General features: G+C 41.7%; 1 protein-coding gene across 1 annotated transcript in view; it reads right to left on the bottom strand.

Moving 5' to 3' along the window:
• Positions 1-2,413: 2,413 nt before the first annotated feature.
• The window catches only part of ZFYVE1 (zinc finger FYVE-type containing 1), a 43,524-nt gene continuing 24,173 nt past the window's right edge, over positions 2,414-21,764 (bottom strand). Inside the window, exons 4-11 of the mRNA XM_044271755.1 lie at positions 19,774-19,880; positions 18,681-18,789; positions 14,637-14,734; positions 14,421-14,538; positions 13,247-13,417; positions 8,080-8,260; positions 6,339-6,449; positions 2,414-5,208 (exon numbers count right to left, since the gene is read on the bottom strand). Of these exons, the coding sequence (XP_044127690.1) occupies positions 4,976-5,208; positions 6,339-6,449; positions 8,080-8,260; positions 13,247-13,417; positions 14,421-14,538; positions 14,637-14,734; positions 18,681-18,789; positions 19,774-19,880 (1,128 nt within the window). The 3' untranslated portion in view covers positions 2,414-4,975. The remainder of the gene's footprint in view (positions 5,209-6,338; positions 6,450-8,079; positions 8,261-13,246; positions 13,418-14,420; positions 14,539-14,636; positions 14,735-18,680; positions 18,790-19,773; positions 19,881-21,764) is intronic.

The raw sequence follows: 21,764 nt of genomic DNA, 5'->3' as shown, positions 1-21,764 counted from the left end.
TCCTGGTTCTTCACAAGGATAAGGCGGTTCTCCGACCCATTCCTTCTCCCGAAAGTGGTCTCTGACTTCCATATCAATGGAGAAATTGTCCTTCCTTCACACCCTATGGAAGGGAGTTACATTATTGGACAGTCCCTTCCGGCATACGGAACCCCTTTTTGTCTTCCGGAGGGTCCTCGCTAGGGATTGGCGGCCTCCGATGTGGCGATTGCACGTTGGATTCGGTCTGCAAGTGCGAAAGCATACCGCGCCCGAAACAGGGTTCCGCCCTTAGGTGTCACGGCTCACTCTCCCAGCGGTGGGCGCTTCTTGGGCTCGGAGGAATCGTGCTTCAGCTGCACAGTTGTGTAAGGCGGCTACCAGTCCTCCTTACACATGTTCACAAACGATTACCAGGTGCATACTTATGCATCGGGGGTCACTGCTTTGGGCCGTGTGGTCTTGCAGGTGACAGTTCTTAGATGCCTGCAAGGAGGCTTGCTTCGGTGGGGCTGTGGCTTTTTCCCTCCTTGTGGACTGCTTTTGGACGTCCCACGGTTCCTGTGTCCCCCCCAATGAATATGGGCAAGAAAAGGAGATTTTCCTATAACTTACCAGTAAAATCTCTTTCTCACTCTTCATTGGGGGACACAGCACCCACCCAGTATTGTTGTCCGGCCACAATTGTGGCTGTTGGCTGGTTAGAACCCTTTGACATGGTTGGTGTTCCACGTGTTTTTCTTTGGTTGGCTTGCTTTTCCTACTGCTTGTACACAAACTGAAGCTCTCTCCAGGCTGGAGGGGGTATAGCTGCCAGGGGAGGAGCTAACAGATTTTTACTAGTGTCAACGCCTCCTAGAGGACATAGCTATTCCCACGGTTCCTGTGTCCCCCAATGAAGAGCAAGAAAGAGATTTTACTGGTAAGTTATACAAAAATCTCCTTTTTCAGAGAAAAATGCCTCTTTCTCCTTCTTGCCTCTCATCTCTGTGGGCAGCATGTAATCGGATCCTTCAGTGAGCCGACAGTCTGTCTCGTCTCTCAAGACGGGTTTAGCAGAGAATGTTAGTTTAGGAGGAGAAGAGAGACATTTTTATCTGAGATATATTACAAATCTGTACTCACATGCTTATTAATTTATGCAGTTTTTTGAAACTTTAGTTGCCATTTAAAAAAGCACTCCTAAAAACATTTTTAGTCTCTGACCTGTTAGAAAGGTACATGATGTAAACTATACTGAAGGTAATCTGCTTACCAGTGACTGTATTTGTGAGTTATAACCTCCCTTCTGATCCTCAGCTATGTCAGGTGACCAACACTCTGACTCTCCAAATAACACAGCATCTTGTGTGTGGACAGGAAACCAGTTTCTCTGTGTATTCCTCTGAGTGCCTCCGTGATGGTCTCTTAGGAATGAGTAGAGATGTAATTGACTTCCTGTCTTGTGTCAGAGGGAGAGGTCACATGACACAGCTGAGGAGCAGAAGGGAGGTTATAACTCACAAATACAGTGAGACTGCTTCTTTAAAAGAAGGAAGGGAGATTAACTAGAAAACAAGCCTGAAATTGGATCTGCTTAGATTTCATCTTAACAGCTACCAATTGTGGACTTCTTTTAAAGGGAGTCTGTCACCAGGAAATTCACTGGTAGACCAGGCACAGTGCATTGTAGGCCTAGCTCACCTGAATATAATGATAATTTTCACTTTACAATCCATTGTTTCATTCTGGAGATTTTTTCTTAACTTTTAATCTATATGCAAATAAGTATTTATGTGCATCAAGGGCTGGCCCAAGCCAATGTGTGCACCTTTGCTTATCCTGTTTTCTCTGCCGGACCCTTCTCCATTTTGATTTATAGCGCTATGGTTCCCACATACGGTATTCATCTTGCCTAGCGCTGTCAATCAAACAGGAGGGGGGCTTGCAGAGGCGCTAGGGTGCACTTAGTTGCTCATTTGCATATGGATTAAAAAAGTAATTTATCTCCAGAATAAAGGAACGGGATGACTAAGTGACAGGTATCATTACATTCAGCTGAGCTAACTCTACAAGGCATCGTGCCTGGTTCAACATTGAATTTTCAGGTGACAGACTCTATTTAATATTGGGTGATTTTAGAGTAAAACCTACTCAGTCACAACAATAGAAGTGACAGAACAAAAGACAATTTAAGAAGTATTAAGACAACACAATTACCGCATTTATGAAGTACCGCTGAGAAAGAGGGGGAAAAGAAACACAAATGCATTTATCTTTTACACACTCCCAAAAAGGCACTTACAGATAAAATAAGTTACCAGTCCTGTATATTTTATCATAGGACAGACAATAAATTAAAACCAAGCAACATTTCAATCACTCATAACAAAGGAATAGTAGATTTGCAAGTTTTACTCTCCTGGAGAAGGCAAGAGTACGAATAATAAAATTTGGGTATATAGTATATTTTAGTTTTTAGAGGATTACATTCATAAAATGTTCTTGTGACATAAGCAAAGGGATGATATTGTTCATAAACACATTTTTATATAAAATCCCTTAGACAAAATCTGTGGTTAAACCTCTACTGTTGCCAATGTAAAATATCCATGGAGGAGTCTCGGGCAATAAAGAAATACACCACACCCCGCTGGTTATGGGAAGCTAGTGTATACAGCCACATACCTTGGCCTCGTTCCGGCACTCCTCCGGTCATATTTTGCATTGACAGCAGTGGATAATTTGGGGCTCTGATTTTTCTTACACAGAAAAGACGTAAATCATAGTAATGTACAGAGGACCTGTCTACTCTTACAAAATGGAAAGGTGATGACGGGCTCAGATATTAAAATTATGGATAGTGCTAGCTTTACTTGGACCATTTGGAAATACTCATCATCTTCATCAGTCTTTATATTCATTGTCAGCTACAATAATATGCAGTATTTTTGAACTATCAGGAAAAAAAAGTTTGCTGAAAAGTGAGCATGATCTAGTCAGAAGATCAGCTGCAGCAGACCCTCCCTATTCATTAATAATCGTGTGAAGCATCCACGAAGGTCTCTGCCCAATTCTGTATAGCTGAGGGATCAGCAACCTCTGGCCCTCCATCTGCTCTACAAAAGTACAATTCCCAGAATGCTCCATTCACTTCTATATAAAAAAGAAGACGACAGGAGGCGGCGCCTCGTGTGTGTTGCTGTATCACAGAAATTTAGCAGTTTATTCTCGGTTGCACTTACCGTATTGTGTTGTGATGAGTCACAACAACGTTTTTTTTTTGCCTTCGCTGGTATTTGCCCATCCAGCGTGCGGGGATGCCGGTACTGCTGCCAAGGTCCCTTCCTGAGTCACGTTCGTGGTTGTCAGGATAAGAAGATGTGTAGATAAAAGGTAACTGGTTTGGACCTTTTTAAATGGTGCTGTAGGCAAGAAGCTTTATACCAAGTGAATACTGGTAAAAAAAAATAAAAAATCATACATTGTATAATTGTCCTGATGAAGAGGGCGGTACGCCCTTGAAACGTGTTGACATTAGTAATAAACTATTTTTTTTTAACCAATATTCACTTGGTATAAAGCTTCTTGCCTACAGCCCCATTTAAAAAGGTCCAAACCAGTTAACCTTTATCTACCCATTCACTTCTATAGGAGTTACAAGAGCATCTGAGCCAGTGTGTATGCTGGGAATTGTAGTTTTACAGCAGCTGGAGGGCCGAAGGAGGCTGACCTCTGGCATAGCTGATAAACCACAGTCGCACAATCTATTGTATGCAGGGTAACACCAAGGGCACATCACATTAAAGGGGTTGCCCAGATTTCTGCATCCTTCCAGAAAGAGCAACACATCTGTCCACAGGTTGTGTATGGCATTGCAGCTCAGCTCTGCTGAAGTGATTATGGCTGAACTGCAATACTGCACACAACCTGCGGCCAAGTTTTTGAAAGAAGGAGGCCATTTTTTTTTTAACCTTGTACAACCTCTTTAGCATGATGTGCCCATGATTTTCAGTTTTTCCTCACTACCCTTCACTTATCATTAGTATTGGAGCAGGGATACAGGGGATTGTGCAGCTATGCCGTTCACTCTATGGTTAGACACATATCTTCATGGATGCTCTGCCTGATCGATAAGAAAATAGGAAAAGGTTGGTGGTGCTGCTGGGCCCCCTGACTATGTCAGAAAAAAAGACAACATCAATGGAGACAACTGGACACCTACTTTTACCCCCTTCACTACTTTAGGCAACCGGGGTACCTGGCATTAACCTCTCCCTATGGTGGCAAAGGAAGAAAGCAATAACCCCTCCACTACCCTAGATCACCAGGGTAGATGGAAGCTTTATAGTCCAAAAATACAGTAAATATCTAACATCAATTTAAAATGGGGATGAATAAGATTCTCAAACGAGCAGCATTCTATACGTTACTTGCATTCATTGTCTATATTCTAGAAAGGCTGACCGTATAGAATCATTTAAAATCTCAGTTTGACAATTGGGTTGACACCAGTTATACAGCAACTCAGAATTGACGCCTATCTATATTACAGGTGATTTTTATAGTGAAAAAAAATTAACAAATTTTAAGATTTCCACATATAAATTAACATGAAGTCTTCGTCATCTTACGGTATGAGCAGAAACATGTTGGACAACCTTGGGACAATGTCCTATATTGAAATAAAAATATGTTCCAAAAAAGCAACGGCGGAAGAGAACCAAAAATTTAATATAGTCCTAGTGTGGTGGAGCTGCAAGGTGCATACAAAGTGGATTTATATTCCAATGTTACAAAGTGCAGATTATATGATTTTCAGTCTCCTAGACAAAGCATGTTTGGTGTCATCAAGGTTTAATATAATAATAATTGTAAAAATAAGGAGGAGGAGGATGAGACCACAGCTGATAGGTCAGAGCATGCATTGGTAAAGACGCCTATAGATGAAGATAGGTTCCGTTATTATCTAGCCCTGAGTAGGTAATGCATTGTGAAATCTGGTAATGGAGTATGGTTATAGGTCACCAGGCTTCTTATTGCAGTTAACACACACACGGACAGGATGATCCCAGCCACGGGAGGGCACTGGTCTTTTATCACTTGAACAGTCACCACAGCAGCCCTGTCCACAAGCCCGACAATGGTGTTTGGAGAGTTTGATGTTAAATTCTTTCTTGCATTGGAAGCAATGTGTGATCTCGTGGTCTGGAATCCAGTAGGTAGGTCTTGCTGCATCTTTCATTAGTCCTTGAATTCAGCATTGAAATAAAATAATAATTTATAATTATCATAAAAAGGACACTGCTACTAACAACATTTACCTACAGCATTAATAGATTTTCATTTTTTTGGCAAGTGAAGCTTATTAAATACAGCTTTTATATCAGTGTCATCATTGGCAGGCGCCCCTTCAAAAACAGCGTCAGACTCCCACCAGATTGAGAAGGATGACCTACCGTAAGGAGTGGTCTTCAATATTAAAATTCTAGAAAACATTCTTAAATAAGTGTTCCCCTATCCACAGGCTAATCAGATTGGTGGGGGTAGAACCACTGGATCCCCCATAGATCAGGAGAACAGGGGCTGAAATGGACATAGTGGCTGGTTGGAAAAGCATGCTTCTGCTCTATTCATTTCTATGGGAGTGCCAGAAATAGCCGAGCGCTGTATTCTCCAGCACTCCCACGAGAGGGGATGTGTTTTGCCAACCAGCCGCCCCTTCCATTTCAGTGGGGCTCCACTGGATATAGGGTCCCTGCAGTAGGATCTCACCAATCTGATAGGCATATACACAGGATATAACAAAAACATCCAAAAGGTGCGGGTCCGGCCTCTGGAATCCGCTGCTTTCTGAAGAACAGGACCCTTTCGCACGCTGCAGTGAATGGGGAGCAGACTGCACATGCACTGGTCTCTGCATTTACTGCTAAGGTACTTTCAAAAACAGCCGAGCACTGTTACTTGCTTATTTTCAGATGTCCCAAAGAGCGAATCCCAGATATGGGAGCTGCACCTACCAGACATTTGTCATAAATGCCATCATGCCGTAAATGTCCAGACAGAAATACCCTTTTAAGATAGCTGTCGGCCAACAGTTATTCCTACTGGCATGCATGTTCTATCAGTGAAGAAGAGAAAGATAAGTGACTGTCGGACCCCACTGGCAGTAGCTTATTTACTGCAGAAAAAAATAAAAATCATAAGACATATTAAGATTTACCATGTCCAATTTTCTTTCCACCCGACATCTGTTATCAGTTGAGAGTCTGGCGGTCTCAATATACACTAAAGTCAGCAGATTCCGACAGCTAATATGTACAGGCACTTCTAGTAGTGTCCTTATACTCCCACCATTTATTTATAGGATAACCTCTTACCTAATGGAATGTCAATAGCTGTTGCCACTGCTCCCAATGTGTTCTGTACGGCTTCACCAACCTTTCTTGCAATTACAGTACCTCCTTCATCATCTTCACTGCCATCGGCAACTAAAATGCAAATACGAAGCAGTCAGCAGCAGTTCACTTGCAAATGTTAACTTATAATCACAGCAGTTCTGAATAATAACAATGTCTAAAAGGCTATGTACACCTTTGGAGGCAATTTTAGTTTGATTGTATTTTAGAAATTTTCGGCTAAAAATCATATTTTCAAATGGCCTTTATTAAAAAGATTGAGCCTTTCTGTCACAAAGAATTAACAGTTTTTCTAACTGTGTGACTGGTATTTTCACTTTGTGCCGGTCATCTAATAAACCTCATCTCTAAACTACTAAGAGGCCACATTCTTATCAGTAAGATAGGAACTGAGCTATAATGAGTTTTTATAATTTTAGAGAGCAGAGATAAGGAGCCTGTCTGCTCCCCTACTGACGGAAAATAGAGAAAATCCAGAGTTTACTACTAGACTAGAGCATTTCAGCTATGTACAGGACTACTACACGGCAGTATTAATGGCAAACATGTGAAAACTGCACAACCGTGAAATACTGTACTTTAGAAACCAGCACCTTAGCACATTTTGTACAAAGAGCCATTTTCAGTTTACCATTAAAAGTTTTTTTTAGAGGAAGCATTAATAGCTCCAGAAAATCTCAAAAGTCTCTCACACACAAAATACACCTACTGGCCGACCATAGCAAAGAGATCAATAGTCCTAAGAGACACACTGGTAACATGGAAAGAAATCCAAAAAATTCACAAACTACCGTACCTCTTAGGCTTGTTTCACACTATCAATTTCAAACCTATATAAAAACTTACAAAATTCCTATTCAAATACACATATCCCAAAACTTTTTAAGACATGGGCCCTTCAGCTTTCAGATCAAAGCATACAAAAATATTAGAAGGATGGTCAAAAATCAAAAAATGTACATACAGCAAAAAATGGAAAGAGATATTCTTCAAAATAATACATCAAGCAAATCTAGGATTTAACATCCCAAAAAATAAGAATCCAAAAAGAATAACAAACTGTCATAAATGTAACTCCTCAAACACAGACCTATGGCATGGATTATGGACGTGTAACAACATTTAAAACGTCCCTCATAACATCCAACAATATAAAGCAGCACACTGGAAAATAACTATACCACTCGACCCGATATCATATATATTTCATTACAAAGAACAAGACGGGAAAAATCAAACATCACAAATAATAATCCATGCCGTACTATTAGAAGCTAAAAGATGGATCATGAACTGGATACACCAGACAACCCCCACAACTACAGAAGTGATATCCCAAATGAAGTACATGATGTTTTTGGAGAGGATAGATACATTAAATAACAGAAAAAAAAACACATTTCTTTGAAAAATGGAAAACTTTTATTAAAACACACTTGCAAACTCACGAAATAGAAAATCTGATGACTCCATTCCAACACACTAAATATTTAAAACTTTTATAAAATATGTGCGTATATAATACATCTGTGTCTTAATATTAAGTTATATATTTATATATTTTTTTGACTTATTACTTGTTATACCTTTTATATATATGTACTGTAACTAATAATTACAACAAAAAGATTATTAAAAAAAGAAGGGATTTAGGCCTTTTGATTAGTAATGCACATACATGGACAGATAATGGCAGTCTTACCAATGTATGTTCCTCTCAGGTCATAGCAGCAGTCGCATACACGAACTGGGGACAGTCCCCAACCTCGTTCAGGCACTGGACGGCTTTTAGATGAGCAGATGTCACAGAAGCCCTCCCCGCAGGCCCGGCAGTGATGTTTGGTGTCATTATCTTTGAAAGGGATTCTGCATTTTGTACATTCCTGTAAATGTAATACAAATGGAAACTATACCTTATCTGGGTTTTCAAAAAAAGTTTGCATAATAGCTGTGCTTCTTTGTACAATCATAACTGTAAAGGAACTTTTTTGGGCTTCTCTAATGTCTTTTTCAGCCTAATTATTCCTCTCTTCAGCGGCACAGCTAGATACATTTCTCTCAGAAGCTGGGGGTTGTCTCTCTTCTGTGGAATCTGCCAGCACTAGTGCTGTGCCATCCTTTTCCTTACTTCCCACTATGTTTGTGGAAAGCTCACAGAACAGAAAGGCAGGGGCTCCTGTGATCTTCAGAAACAGTTCTTTTATCAGACCCAGGATCTCAGCTAGCTCTGACACTCCCCCACTTCATCTCTGTCGTCTTGTATGTCTTTGTTACTAGGGACAGATCTTACCTTAACAGGCAGAGGACTGCAACTTAGGTGGAAGTGAGACCCCTAGTGGCCATGATTTTACAACGTTTTTTGAGGTGGATGAAGGCAGATTTTTTAAACAAAGTGATTTTGAAATTTGCTATTTTATTAAATGAAATTGTGTGAAAGTAGAGTGACTCTTTAAAACACCTTCCCATACGCTGTGTCCTTGAGCTGACATCAATAATTTCTTAACCAATAGAACTTTATATTCGTTGTCATTGACACAACTCTCGTGATACAACACTATTTATTCCAGCATATTGCTTGCCAGACAACAGCCTGTTCATATATTAACCTTAAACACCAGCATCCCGTTACATGCCAGGCCACGCTTCAATGAGATACATGCACTGCTACAGATCTGCGGCAACAGAATGAATATTTCAAAAGGTAAAATAAAAGGCGGATAGAATTGCCCTAATAAAAATGGTTCCCCTTCCCCAGATTTTGTATATTTTGGCGGCTTGTCTAGTATGGATAGAGGACCGTTTCTTTAACCTTTTTGAACGATTGCTGAATGATTTAATCTGGGGAAGAAAAAGGGTAAAACTCAAACAAAAATATCTCTGGTTAGCGGAAGAGGATGGAGAACTATCTGTCCCCTTTTTCCAGGGATACTACTTAGCAGGGGGTAACAATATAAAAGAAAATCTGGAACAGGGCTTTAGCGGCCCAAAATATAGTATATTTAGCATACTGGAGACGGGATTCATCAAAAATAAAGGGGAAAAATGCCCAATATGTCAAATTGTGGATTTGTCTTGGGGCAAGATAAGAAAAAATATTAGGAATCTTGAACACATCATATTTTTCACCTTGGTGGTGTAATAACATTGTAGAATTTTAATTAATCACAGATTATAAATACTGGGAAACAGTTAGTAAAGAACGGGACAATAAGAGCACTAAAAGAATTATGCCCCGGTAAAAATATAGACCCAATGAGTCAATACCGGTATTATCAATTAAAACACGCATTTGAAGCCACACAAAATAGGGAATACTTTATTACTACAAAACACAATTTCATAGATGAGATTTCGGCGCTCCAGCTCTGTGACGTCAGCCAGCAAGGAGGAGATTCGGAGGACGCGGGCGGTGCTGGGCTACTTTCCGCTTGACTCATCTCCGCATACAGGACTCATATCAGGTCATTTGCATATCAATCAAAACGTTTTTTTTAACACAATAAAAGCGCAGAGAGCTATGGGACCTGGGTATTGCAGATGTGCTAGTGGCCATCTAGCAGCCCATGTCCCCAGCTCTATGGCCAAAATCCTGGTGACAGGTTCCCTTTAACTGTGGAGTCTTCAATACCTCTTCCATATAAACCGGAAGTGGCCATCCTAGGTTGTTTCCCATCATTAATTAGGGTAAGAGAGGAAAAAAGGGTCTGGATAAAAGGCCTTATGGCGGCAAAAGTGATCATTGCAAGACAGTGGGGATCAAAAAGAGCACCGAATATTAGGGAATGGAAGAATCTATTGGCAAGAATTGAGAGATATGAGGAATATGTGGTACGTCCGTAACGTGTGTCATCTTTGTCCCGGGGCGGGAGAGAGATTGGAGCGACCATTGGCAAAGTTTACCGAGATGACCATCATGGGGGGAGTGGAAGACGGGTGACAAGTTTGGATAGATAATAGGTGATCCGAGTCAACTCTAGTATGGAATTAAACAGGGAGTATTTGAACTCTCCTAAAACAGTGGAGACTCCTTACTAGATTTATATGTTTCTGTCTTTTCAATGTTATATAACTTTTTATACCTGTTATGTTGGTAGATTGTGTATTGTTGTACTCGGAATCAGTACTGCAAAATTTTATTATAAAATATCAATAAACAACAAAAATAAAAAAGGTAAAATAAAAAAAAGGAATGTAAACAGACTAATATAAATCGTTTGGAATGAACAGGAAGAAAACATCCCTAAAGTTCACATACACTACATTTAACAAAGGCGGACACGCCCTTTCCAAAACTGAACACATTAGCAGTGATCAGTAACCTTCGGCACTCCAGCTGTTATGAAACTACAATTCCCAGTATGCTCCATTCATTTCTGTGAGAGAGCAAAGGAAGTATGCATGCTGGGAGTTGTAGTTACATAACAGGTGGAGTGCCGGAGGTTGCCTACCCCTGCATGAGGGCAAAATATTTAAGCCATTTGCAAGGTTTTTTAATTACATATATTTGTGACAAACACCAGATTTCTGATGCTTCTGCACCGCTTCTTCCAAGAGATAAATGTGTTGTGAAAAAAATGAATGTTTTTAAAGTCACGTTCAGCATGACTTATTTTCTGACATTTTCCACTTCTACTGAATGGCAGACGCTGCACAGGGAGAGATACTGACATGTCAACCCATTTTAGGAAAATGTAATAAAAATAACTATACGGTTATCCAGTTTCTAACAGTGGATACTATCCAACAAAAAAAAACTACTCAACTCAATCCTGCATCGCTCCATCAAGAATACTCCGGCATTCCTCCCGGTCTCTGTTTACTACTGCCATCAGCACTTAGTGATGGGAACCTGAGTCACTTGTAAACCAGGTCTTTGATTGACGGGCCAGACATGATGATGTCATCACACCTGGTCCTGTCAATCAAAGTGGAGAGGGCAGGGCTTCTAGGTGTAACGACAATGCGCCCGTTGCTCCTAGAGGCTCATTTGCATATATTAAAACATCATTTTTCTCAGCAATGCGGGCACATATGAACATGCCTAAAATAGGCGTAGAAAGTGATGGATGAGACGGGCCTAGTGGCTTGTTCCCTTCCCACACCCACTTTTTAGACCTGACATGAGCGGTGAAAAGTCACAGATTGCGGCGCAAATAACCTTTGTGCTGCAATTTGCGCTAGAAATACGCCTAATAGTCTGCAGTGCTAGTTCAGCCAGTTGGCCCAGGAACTGCAGCACAGCCATATTCACTTAGGTGGGGCTGTGCTAAGGTTGCCTGGACAGTGGGTGACTAGGGTGCAACTATGCAACCAAAACTAGCTCCTTTTAATTTCAGGGGCCCTAGCACTGTGCAGGTTTTCCAACTCTGCTTCATTCATAGATCCACAACACTACATCTAACCAGATGCTGGTCGGAGAAAATGTCAAAGGTACCATGACCCTATTGTTTTAGAGATCTTTAGTGAATTCCATCCCTTACTGTTGTGGGAAAACTCTTGTAGGCGAATGGATAATATCATTATTGTTTAGGGACAATCTGAAATGAATCCACAAATGGAGACTAAGGAAAGCTTCATATCTCTTTTGGCTCAGATTCTATATAAATGCACCATTACAGGGGTTGGATCATGAAACATATTGTACATTTTTCAAACCAGCACCTGGATCTAAATACTTGCAATTGCATGTAATTAAAAATGTAGTATAGCCAGTGAGCTACTCAATAAAATGTATTTGTATAGCGCCACCTGCTGTTTATTTTCCTTATTTCTGGTCCACCTTACTGAGCTGGTTGTACACACTCAGTTTAAGGCCTCTTGCACACGAATGTATGTTCATTCCGTGTCCATTCCATTTTTTTTTTTTGCGGACCATATACAGAACCATTCATTTCAATGGGTCCACAAAAAAAAAAAAACTGAAGGTACCCCGTGTGCATTCCATTTCCGTATTTCCATTCCGCAAAAAATAGAACATATCCTATTATTGTACGCATTACGGACAAGGATAGTACTGTTCTTTTAGGGGCCAGCTGTTCCGTTCTGCAAAATACGGAATACACACGGATGTCATCTGTATTTCTAGAGGATCCGTTTTTTGCAAGAGGCCTAAATCTTCAACTGCCACCAGCCATATGTTCTGTTAGAAGCTGTAGCAGTTACAGGGAGAGAGCTGCAGCAGAAAGGACACGCCTCCTGAGCTGCCAGGCTGAACATAATCTAGCAGAGTAATTGGAGCAATGAATGTGGAGACCTCTGGACCCATTTGAGGTACAGGGCTGGTTCTAGCTTTGTTAGAAAGATTATCAAGTACTAAACAGGGGGGGGGGTTGGCCATAGACCCTAAAGGGAAATTTCCCAGTGGGCCGATGCCCATAGGGCCACCAAAGTCCTCCTCTCTGCTGCTGCCCGGGTACATAATGAGCTCTGAACAGTAATTAACGCTGTGAGAATCAGGTACTCATGTACCCAGCCAGCGACTGCACATGCCCTCCTGAATTCAACTGCTGTGGCCCCACCTCCTAGGCCCCCTGATCCATAGACAACTGGAGGAGGAGGACAGAAGATGGTAGCTACTGACGTCCACCACAGAGGGCCAGCTTTTGGGGCAGTATACTGTGCTACACCGTGTTATTTGGTTCTGCTGGGATGGTATCTTGCAGTATGGCATTGTTGACTCAGCCTTCTATTAATTTGGACCTGTCTACAAAATGGAGCCACTTTTAGTTTTTTTTTCCAGGGCCACTTTAGGTTCCCAGTCCGCCCCTTGTACTATATGACGTCTGATTTTAATTTTTTACATCAATCATGGCATAACCCCTTTAAGAGCAAACATAAGAACCTAAAAAGCTGAACTATCGTAATCGTACCAGAATTTGGGAGTTTGGTTTCCAATAAGCCGGGGCAATCTGATCAGTCAACCATGACGTCACAGCTTTTGTGGGTCCAATACTTAATTCAGTTACAGACTGGGCCATAAAGTTCATCCCATCCAGAAGACGCTGAGCTGCATTGTTGTTATCCTTTAAGAATCCATCAGACTAAAGAACAGAAAGAAAATATTGAGTTTTTATTTCAATGGGACATCAACTTTGAACAATTCTTTTTGATATGCGGTGCCCCTTTCCTACCGCTAGGTGGGAGGTATCCTCTTAATCTAGTGTTTGACTTCAGCCTCTCACTTGCAGCTCCTGCTTTTGGGGACTTTTATTATCTAAAGATATCAATATCTAATGCAACTCTGACATCAAATACTTAAAGGGACATTTCTATCAGAATAATGGTCCTATGCAGTGGCCAGATGTGACTGGGATTAGGTAAATGGCTGAGCTGTCTGTGCTACACTGTTTAATGGAATTACAAAAACAATGTAGCATAGCCCGCTAGGCTATGTCTGTAACCTTGGCCGCTGTGTTAGGCTGGTATCCAAATCTCAGGCATAAATGGCTGAGATCGGAATCCAAGTTTAAAGGTTATGTACACCTTTGGGGACATTTTGTAAGGATGCATTATACTCATTTTGGTCTAAAAATATATATTTTTAAATTGGTCTTTATTAAAAATGTTCAGCTGTTTCTGAGTTACAGGGGTTAAAAAAAACGGTCTATTTGCAAGCTGTCACATTCTTTTTTCTTTCAATCCCGTCATTCCACGGTTTATGTGTAGCTCTTATCTCTGATCTCACAAACACTTATTGAAGCGATATTCTGAACAGTTTGATAATAATTTAGCTATAATGAGCCGTCAGATGATGGGATTCAAAGAAACCAAAAAGTGAGACCTTGCAAACAGACACATTTTTAACCTCTGTATCTCAGAAAAGGCTGAACATTTGTTATTTAGACCAATAGAAAAAAAATGTTTTACTCCAAAATGAGTAAATCATAAAAAATGCCCCAAATATAAAACTGTTATCTGTGAAATTTCTACATAAATATCTGCAGAAGCTCTTCCTCTGGTTGGGGGGTATATATGCAAATATTAGCAGATCTGCCCTAGATGTAACTTAAAGGGATACCTCATAAAAAATAAGAAATCACTTACATCTGGCCAGACATGTTGTATCTCTGTGCGCACAACAGTATCAACTGGATCCTGATTTCCAAACCAGTACTGACGACTGCGATAGATCACCCCACAGTTTGGGCATTCAATCACATACCTACATGCAGAAGTGAAGAAACAGGTACAGGTATGAAAAGACAACTCCATCGCAGCATTGCAGAGGATGGACTAAAGTGAGGTACATTGATGACTTACCCAGACCAGGCATACTTGGCAAGACCCAGCCAAGGGGAGTCTGTAGATGCAGAGGTTTTTGGTACCACATTCATTTCTCTCCCGCATTCATAGCAAGCCTAAAAGGGAGGAACACAAAAATTGACAAAAATCTAAATATAAAAGGTTTCTGTTCACATCTGCAGCGAGGTTTCCATCACTTTTGTTGGCAGCAATAGCACAGCACTGATAGAACCATTAACGACCAGACTGTAAGTGAACAGTCACATCTGACACCATACCCGTGCACACCCAGCCACTCTCCATAGAAATGAATGGAGCTATCCCACAAATTATATAGTTGATAGTTAAATCCAGCTCATAAACATTCGCTTATATGCTTATTTAAAAAATGCTTCTATCCACAAATATTCCAGAAATATTAGTATAGCGCCACCTGCTGCTTCTATTTAAGAACTTGTCTTCAACCTCAGTAACCATGCCGAGGTGTACACACACACATACAGTCTTGCCTCTCACTCCTTGCTCCTTGCTCCTTTGGATATGCGGAGATCCTTGGAGTGGTAAGCCAGCAGCTTCTGAAGTTGCAGCATCTCTCTTTATGTCTGCAATGCGCATCCTTAGATCAGGCCTACTTTTTATTTTAAAGGGGTTATCCAACCCCTATAATGCCCCCCCCCCCCCCATGCCCGGGCACCACATGTTATACTTACCCCGCTCCCCGGCACCCACGTCGCTCCTGATGCCTGCACGGCCGCCGCCGCTGCATCTCCCCGTCGCCGGGGAGGAGCTTCCATAGCATCGCGGGTGAGGATAGGGGGGCTTAATCCCGTCGCAGGCTGCTATTGGCTGATTACCTACCAACCTCTCCTCCCGCCCTTGGCATCGGATGTTTTGATCCACGTGACGGGGAGATGCAGTAGTGGCCGCGCGGGCATCAGGAGCGACGCGGGTGCCAAAGAGCAGGGTAAGTATAACCTGTATGGGGTGCCGGGGAATTTTGGGGGACATTATAGGGGTTGGATAACTCTTTTAAGCACGTAGAGACGCAGATCACCAGGCGCCATCAGAAAGGGACTACACTAACATCCAGTAAGACTTTGCCCGCGGTACAGCATATCTGACGGTGTGATGAAAAAAGTTCCCCTCTTTCTGAGCTGTCTAATGCTTTTGTGAATAAGAGGTCTTGCATCAAGGGAGAGTGCTGAGTTTTCCATGCATAACCAGAGTGAGTGATCATCTCTGTTACATAAAGTTATGACTTATAGGTAGTAATTGGGATAAGCAAGGTATTAACCCTTTCTACCCTGGGACAGTTTTCACCTTCCTGCCCAGACCATTTTTTGCAAATCCGACATGTCACTTTATGTGGTAAGAACTTTGGAACACTTATTTATCCAAGCCATTCTGACATTGTTTTCTCGTGACACATTGTACCTCATGATAGTCATAAATTTGAGTCAATATATTTCACCTTTATTTATGAAAAAATCCCAAATTTACCAAAAAAGGGATACCTCATAAAATATTTATTACTATCTCACTGTTTACCGCAGGCCCAGTGACGTCACAACTAGTATCAACTTGAACGGAGCTTAGCCGCGCTCCCAGGCCAGTTGATACTAGTCGTGACGTCACTGGGCCTGCGGTAAACAGTGAGAAGGCCGCAGCACTACTGCCAGCGCCGCTGCCTTCTCAAACAGTTGATCGGCAGGGGTCTCGGGTGTCGGACCCCCGCCGATCAGATGCTGATGATCTATCCAGAGCAGGGATGTCAAACTCGTGGCCCTCCAGCTGCTGCAAAACTACAACTCCCATCATGCCTGGGCATACTACAGCTATCAGGGAATGATGGGAGTTGTAGTTTTGCAACATCTGGAGGGCCATGAGTTTGACATCCATGATCCAGAGGATAGATCATCAGTTTAAACAAACTGCAGAACCCCTATAAGGACCAGTTCAGGTCTGAAGTCACTTTGTGGGGCTTACATAGTGGAAACCCCCCATAAATGACCCCATTGTAGAAACTACACCCCTCAAGCTACTCAAAACTGATTTTACTAACTTTGTTAACCCTTTAGGTGTTCCACAAGATTTAAAGGAAAATGGAGATGAAATTTCAAAATGTCACTTTTCTGGCAGATTTTCCATTGTAATCCATTTTTTTTTTTTAAACAAATCTAGGGTTAACAGCCAAATAAAACTCAATATTTATTACCCCGATTCTGCGGTTTACAGAAATAGCCCACATGTGGTCGTAAAACGGATGTAAGGGCACACAGCAGGGCGCAGAAGGAAATGAACTCCATATGGTTTTTGCAAGGCAAATTTTGCTGGACTGGTTTTTAGATGCCATGTCCCATTTTAAGCCCCCCTGATGCACCCTTATAGTAGAAACTCCCAAAAAGTGACCCCATTTTGGAAACTAGGGAATAAGGTGCCAGTTTTATTGGTACTACTTTGAGGTACGTATTATTTTTAATTGCTCTATATAATGTTTTTTGTGAGGCAAGGTAACCCAAAAATGGCTGTTTTGGCACAGTTTATTTTTTACAACATTCATCAACAGGGTAGATCATGTACTATTATTATAGAGCAGGTTGTTACGGACGCAATTATATAAAATATGTCTACTTTGTTTGTTTCAGTTTTATATTATAAAGCATTTTTGAAAAAAAAAGATGTTTTTGTGTCTCCATTTTCTGAACGCCTTATTTTTTTAATTTTTCTGCAGTTTGTCTTGTGCAGGGGTTTGTTTTTTTGCATGAAGAGTTTATGTTTTTTTGGTACTATTTTTAGGTACATATGATTTTTTGATCATTCATTATTACACTTTATGTGGCAAGGTGACCAAAAAATTGATAATTTTGGCACAGTTGTTATTTATTTTTCCAGCGTTCACCTGAGGGGTTAGGTCATGTGATATTTTTATAGAGCAGATCTTTACAGACGTGGCAATACCTAATATATATACTTTTTCTTATTTATTTAAGTTTTACACAATAATAGCATTTTTGAAACAAAAAAAATAATGTTTTAGTGTCTCCATAGTCTGAGAGCCATAGCTTTTTTATTTTTTGACCGATTGTCTTAGGTAGGGTCTCCTTTTTTACGAGATGAAGTGACGGTTTCATAGTACATGTTGGGTTGGGTCTTCTTTTTTTACGGGATGAAGTGACGGTTTGATAGTACATGTTGGGGGGCTTACGCCTTTTTGATCGCTTGGTGTTGCAATTTCTGTGATGTAAAGTGACAAAAATGGCTTTTTTTGACACAGTTTTTATATAATTTTGATGGTGTTTATCGAACGGGGTGGATCATGTGATATATTTATAGAGCAGGTCGTTAACGGACGCGGCGATACCCAATATGTGTGTTTTTTCTTTTTTTTCCCAATTTTTATTATAAAATCAGGGGAAAAGGGCAGTTTTTTCTTTTTTTACTTGAAACATTTTTCTTTTTTATTAAAAACTTTTTTTTAAACTTTTCCCTCTGCAATGCATTACAATACTCCTCGGCTCCCGTAGAAGGCAGGTCCCGATGCCGTGCAAGGCATTGGGCAGCTTCTGCACGGCATTGGGCTGCCTTCTCACCCATCGGGTCCCCGCCACAGCAGCGCGGGGACCCGATGTGCTCACTCACCCGCAGCAAACCCCTTCTATGTCACGGTCAGCGCTGACCGCGGCATAAAGGGGTTAATGCGCTGGAATCAGTGTTTTCACAGATGCCAGCGCATACAGCAGAGGTCCGGTCCCCGGGAACAGCCGGTCCCCTGCAGCTGATCGGGCGGGCACAGCTCCTGCACCCGCCCGATCGACGGGCCGTAATAGTACGGCGCTGGGCCGCAAGAAACGTCCCGCCGCGCCGTACTATTACGGCGCTGGTCGGGAAGGGGTTAATAACACCATCACTGTTTAACTCAATTGTGAGAAAATCCTTTACATTGAGCAGCATTTGTTCATATTTAATAGGCAGAAATTTCAGGTGGACCATTCCTGGTGGAGATTAAAAGAAGCCTAGATGGCATTTTAACTGCACTGATTTATTGGGCTCTATACGACTTACCTTACAAGTAAACACTCTGTTGTCATACTGGTGGGAATATCTGCAGCGTCTTGAAGCTTCATGAGGAACTCCTTCCTTGCAGTGATTCATGCTGTTCTTACATCCTGCTCTAGAAAACAAAAGATCAGAGTAAGAAGAAAACAGTAACGAGAAACAAGTACAGAATTAGAAAGCAGAAATTAACTCTATATAGTCTTTTACTACATTTAGTGAATGACCAACTATAATGAAAGAAAATCTATCACCACAAAATGCATTGCAATCCGCAGGCAGCATGTTATAGAGCAGGAGGAGCTCTGTGTTCCAGAATCTTTTCCCACAGAACTATATATCAATCTGTTCAGCTCCTCTTGCTCTATAACATGGGGCCTGCAGATTGCACTGCCTTTCATCACGACAGACTCTCTTTAAAGAGGACCGATCCTGACATTGTGCACTAAGTATACAGACATGGAGAGCGGCGCCCGGGGATCTCACTGCACTTACTATTATCCCCGGGCGCCGCTCCGTTCTCCTGCTATGCCCTCCGGTATCTCCGCTCACTAAGTTATGATAGGCGGAGTCTGCCCTTGTTCTTCTGTAGCGCTGGCCAATCGCATCGCAGAGCTCACAGCCTGGGAGAAAATAACCTCCTAGGCTGTGAGCTCTGCGCTGCGATTGGCCAGCGCTAGAGCAGAACAAGGGCAGACTCCGCCTACCATAACTCAGTGACTGAAATCTCCGCCTACTATAACTAAGTGAGCGGAGATACCGGAGGGCATAGCAGGAGAACGGAGCGGCGCCCAGGGATAATAGTAAGTGCAGTGAGATCCCCGGGCGCCGCTCTCAATGTCTGTATACTTAGTTCACAGTGTGATAATCGGTGAAAGGTCCTCTTTAAACATTATTTTCTTTTTTTTTTTTTATCCAAAATTCTGTCTTTTAACTTCATAATCTTCTTGATGTCCCATCTAATTATCCCGTTATCTCTATGTCCTATTAGTTTATAGGCCCAGAAACAGTTATAATTTTAACAAATATGGTCAAGAAAGATAAAATGTAGAGCACAGGCATGTTGGCCAAAACCAGATTCCATTAATGAGCGGACACTTACCCACAGCTAAGACACAGCACAGAGCAGGTGAAATACTCGTCAGGGAAGAAACAGCTATGTGTCATTTGGTCATCGGGAATTTCACCACTAAAGCGATCACTCAATGCCTGGAAAGCAACAATCAGCTGATCAGTTATGTCAAATTTTCGTAGACATTAGTTTCAGACACTTAATGATTGCCCCATTCATAGAACATCCCTGAACAAGCATTTATTTCTGGTAGAATAAAGTTCTGAAAAGGAAAACTCCATCTTCACAGTTAAAATGGAAATGAAAAAAAGTTGAGAAACTGACAAAACTGATGACCTATGCCATCTAAAATTGCTGGCCAGTGCGGCCCCTCCCCAGTATTAAAAGCATTGGTGGCCAGTGCGGCCCCCCCCCCCTCCCTTCCTCCCCAGTATTAAAAGCATTGTACAACATAATACAACCGGATCCGTTCATGATGGATGCATGCGGTTGTATTATTGTAACAGAAGCGTTTTGCAGATCCATGACGGATCCGCAAAAAATGCTAATGTGAAAGTAGCCTAACTTGCATATTAGAAAAACGTATCATAACTTGGAAACAGAGTTTCAGATCAACAAAAGAAAAACAGATTTTTAATCAGGGGAACCACAGCTACTGTACGTGTCTATGCAAACAGCTGGACAGCAAGGTTAATATGTAACATTTTGCTACTGGCATCTCTAAAAGGATACAAGGACAAATATTTGGAGTCTGACTGATGAGTGCTCACCCTGACTCGCCCCACTCTTTGGAAGGTGACTGACAAGTGCATACAGAGCAGTCTGTCAAGTCACCATCCACAGGTATGTAAGGCGGGGGAGTGCTCTGCTTGTGAATACAGCTGGACTCAAACTATGAGATCGAAGTATTGCTTCTTATCATCTGGCAGGCCACCCGCCAAAATAAAATTGATTTCTGTCTTCATTTGTGCATAAAAACAGGTGCAAATCAAGATAAATGCTGCCTCTATACCGCCATGACCAGCTTCACCCTCCCCTACTGTGTCCTTCTCCCATACCATGTAGATTGTAAGCCCTCACGGGCAGGGCCCTCTCCTTCTGTACCTGTTTGTAACTCGTCTTGTTTATGATTAGTGCAATTGTCTGTATTATGTATGTGCACCACATATCATATGTACAGCGCTATGGAATGAATGGCGCTTTAATAATAATAAATAAATGTGTTGGTCCAGATGGCCCCACCAACCCCCCCTTCACACCATCTTTTTAGAAGGCGCAGGAACCCAACTTGTGACAAATTCTGATTTTAAAAGTTGCAAACACTGTGACCTTTTTTTACACCACAAAAAGTGACTAAGGCAGACAATAAATCTCTAGACTAGATGGACCATGTCGTTACTTTCTATCTTTTACCATGCACGTTTCTTTATTTCTAATCATATTCTTGGTCTTTCTCCACGTGCAGGCCGATTCGCTGACTGCCCTATCTTACCGAATGCCAGCTGATATGACTTATTAGAAATGTATTTTTCTGGAATCATTCACATGGACCCAGTACAGCTGTCACAATACAAGATCATGAACTTGGTTACCATGGCAACTAACAACACCTATTTAATATTATGGAAATATAGATTTAAAGGGATAGGTAACTTTTATGGTGCAAAATAATAAATATCTGCAAACAAAAACAAAATCCATAGGTGAAAAAACAAACACATTTTAACCTATGGATAGGTCATCAGTATTTGATCGGTGGGGGTCCGACACTGATCAGCTGTTTAGAGGAGGCATCAGCGTCGTACATTGTATAGCGGCTGTGCTTGGCATCTCGCTCAGCCTCATTCACTTCAATGGGGCTGAGCTGGACCAAGGCCACGTGACCGATGAACGTGTCGTCACTGGCCTAGGAAATGCTGGAGAAGGCGGCTGTGCTCACAGGTGCGCCTGCGCATGCTCAAACAGCTGATCGGCAGGGGTCTCAGGCGTCAGACCTCCACTGATCAGATACTGATGACCCT

This window comes from Bufo gargarizans, chromosome 11, assembly GCF_014858855.1.
Source record: "Bufo gargarizans isolate SCDJY-AF-19 chromosome 11, ASM1485885v1, whole genome shotgun sequence".
Taxonomy (NCBI): domain Eukaryota; kingdom Metazoa; phylum Chordata; class Amphibia; order Anura; family Bufonidae; genus Bufo; species Bufo gargarizans.
This window is presented reverse-complemented; position numbering and strand designations above follow the sequence as displayed.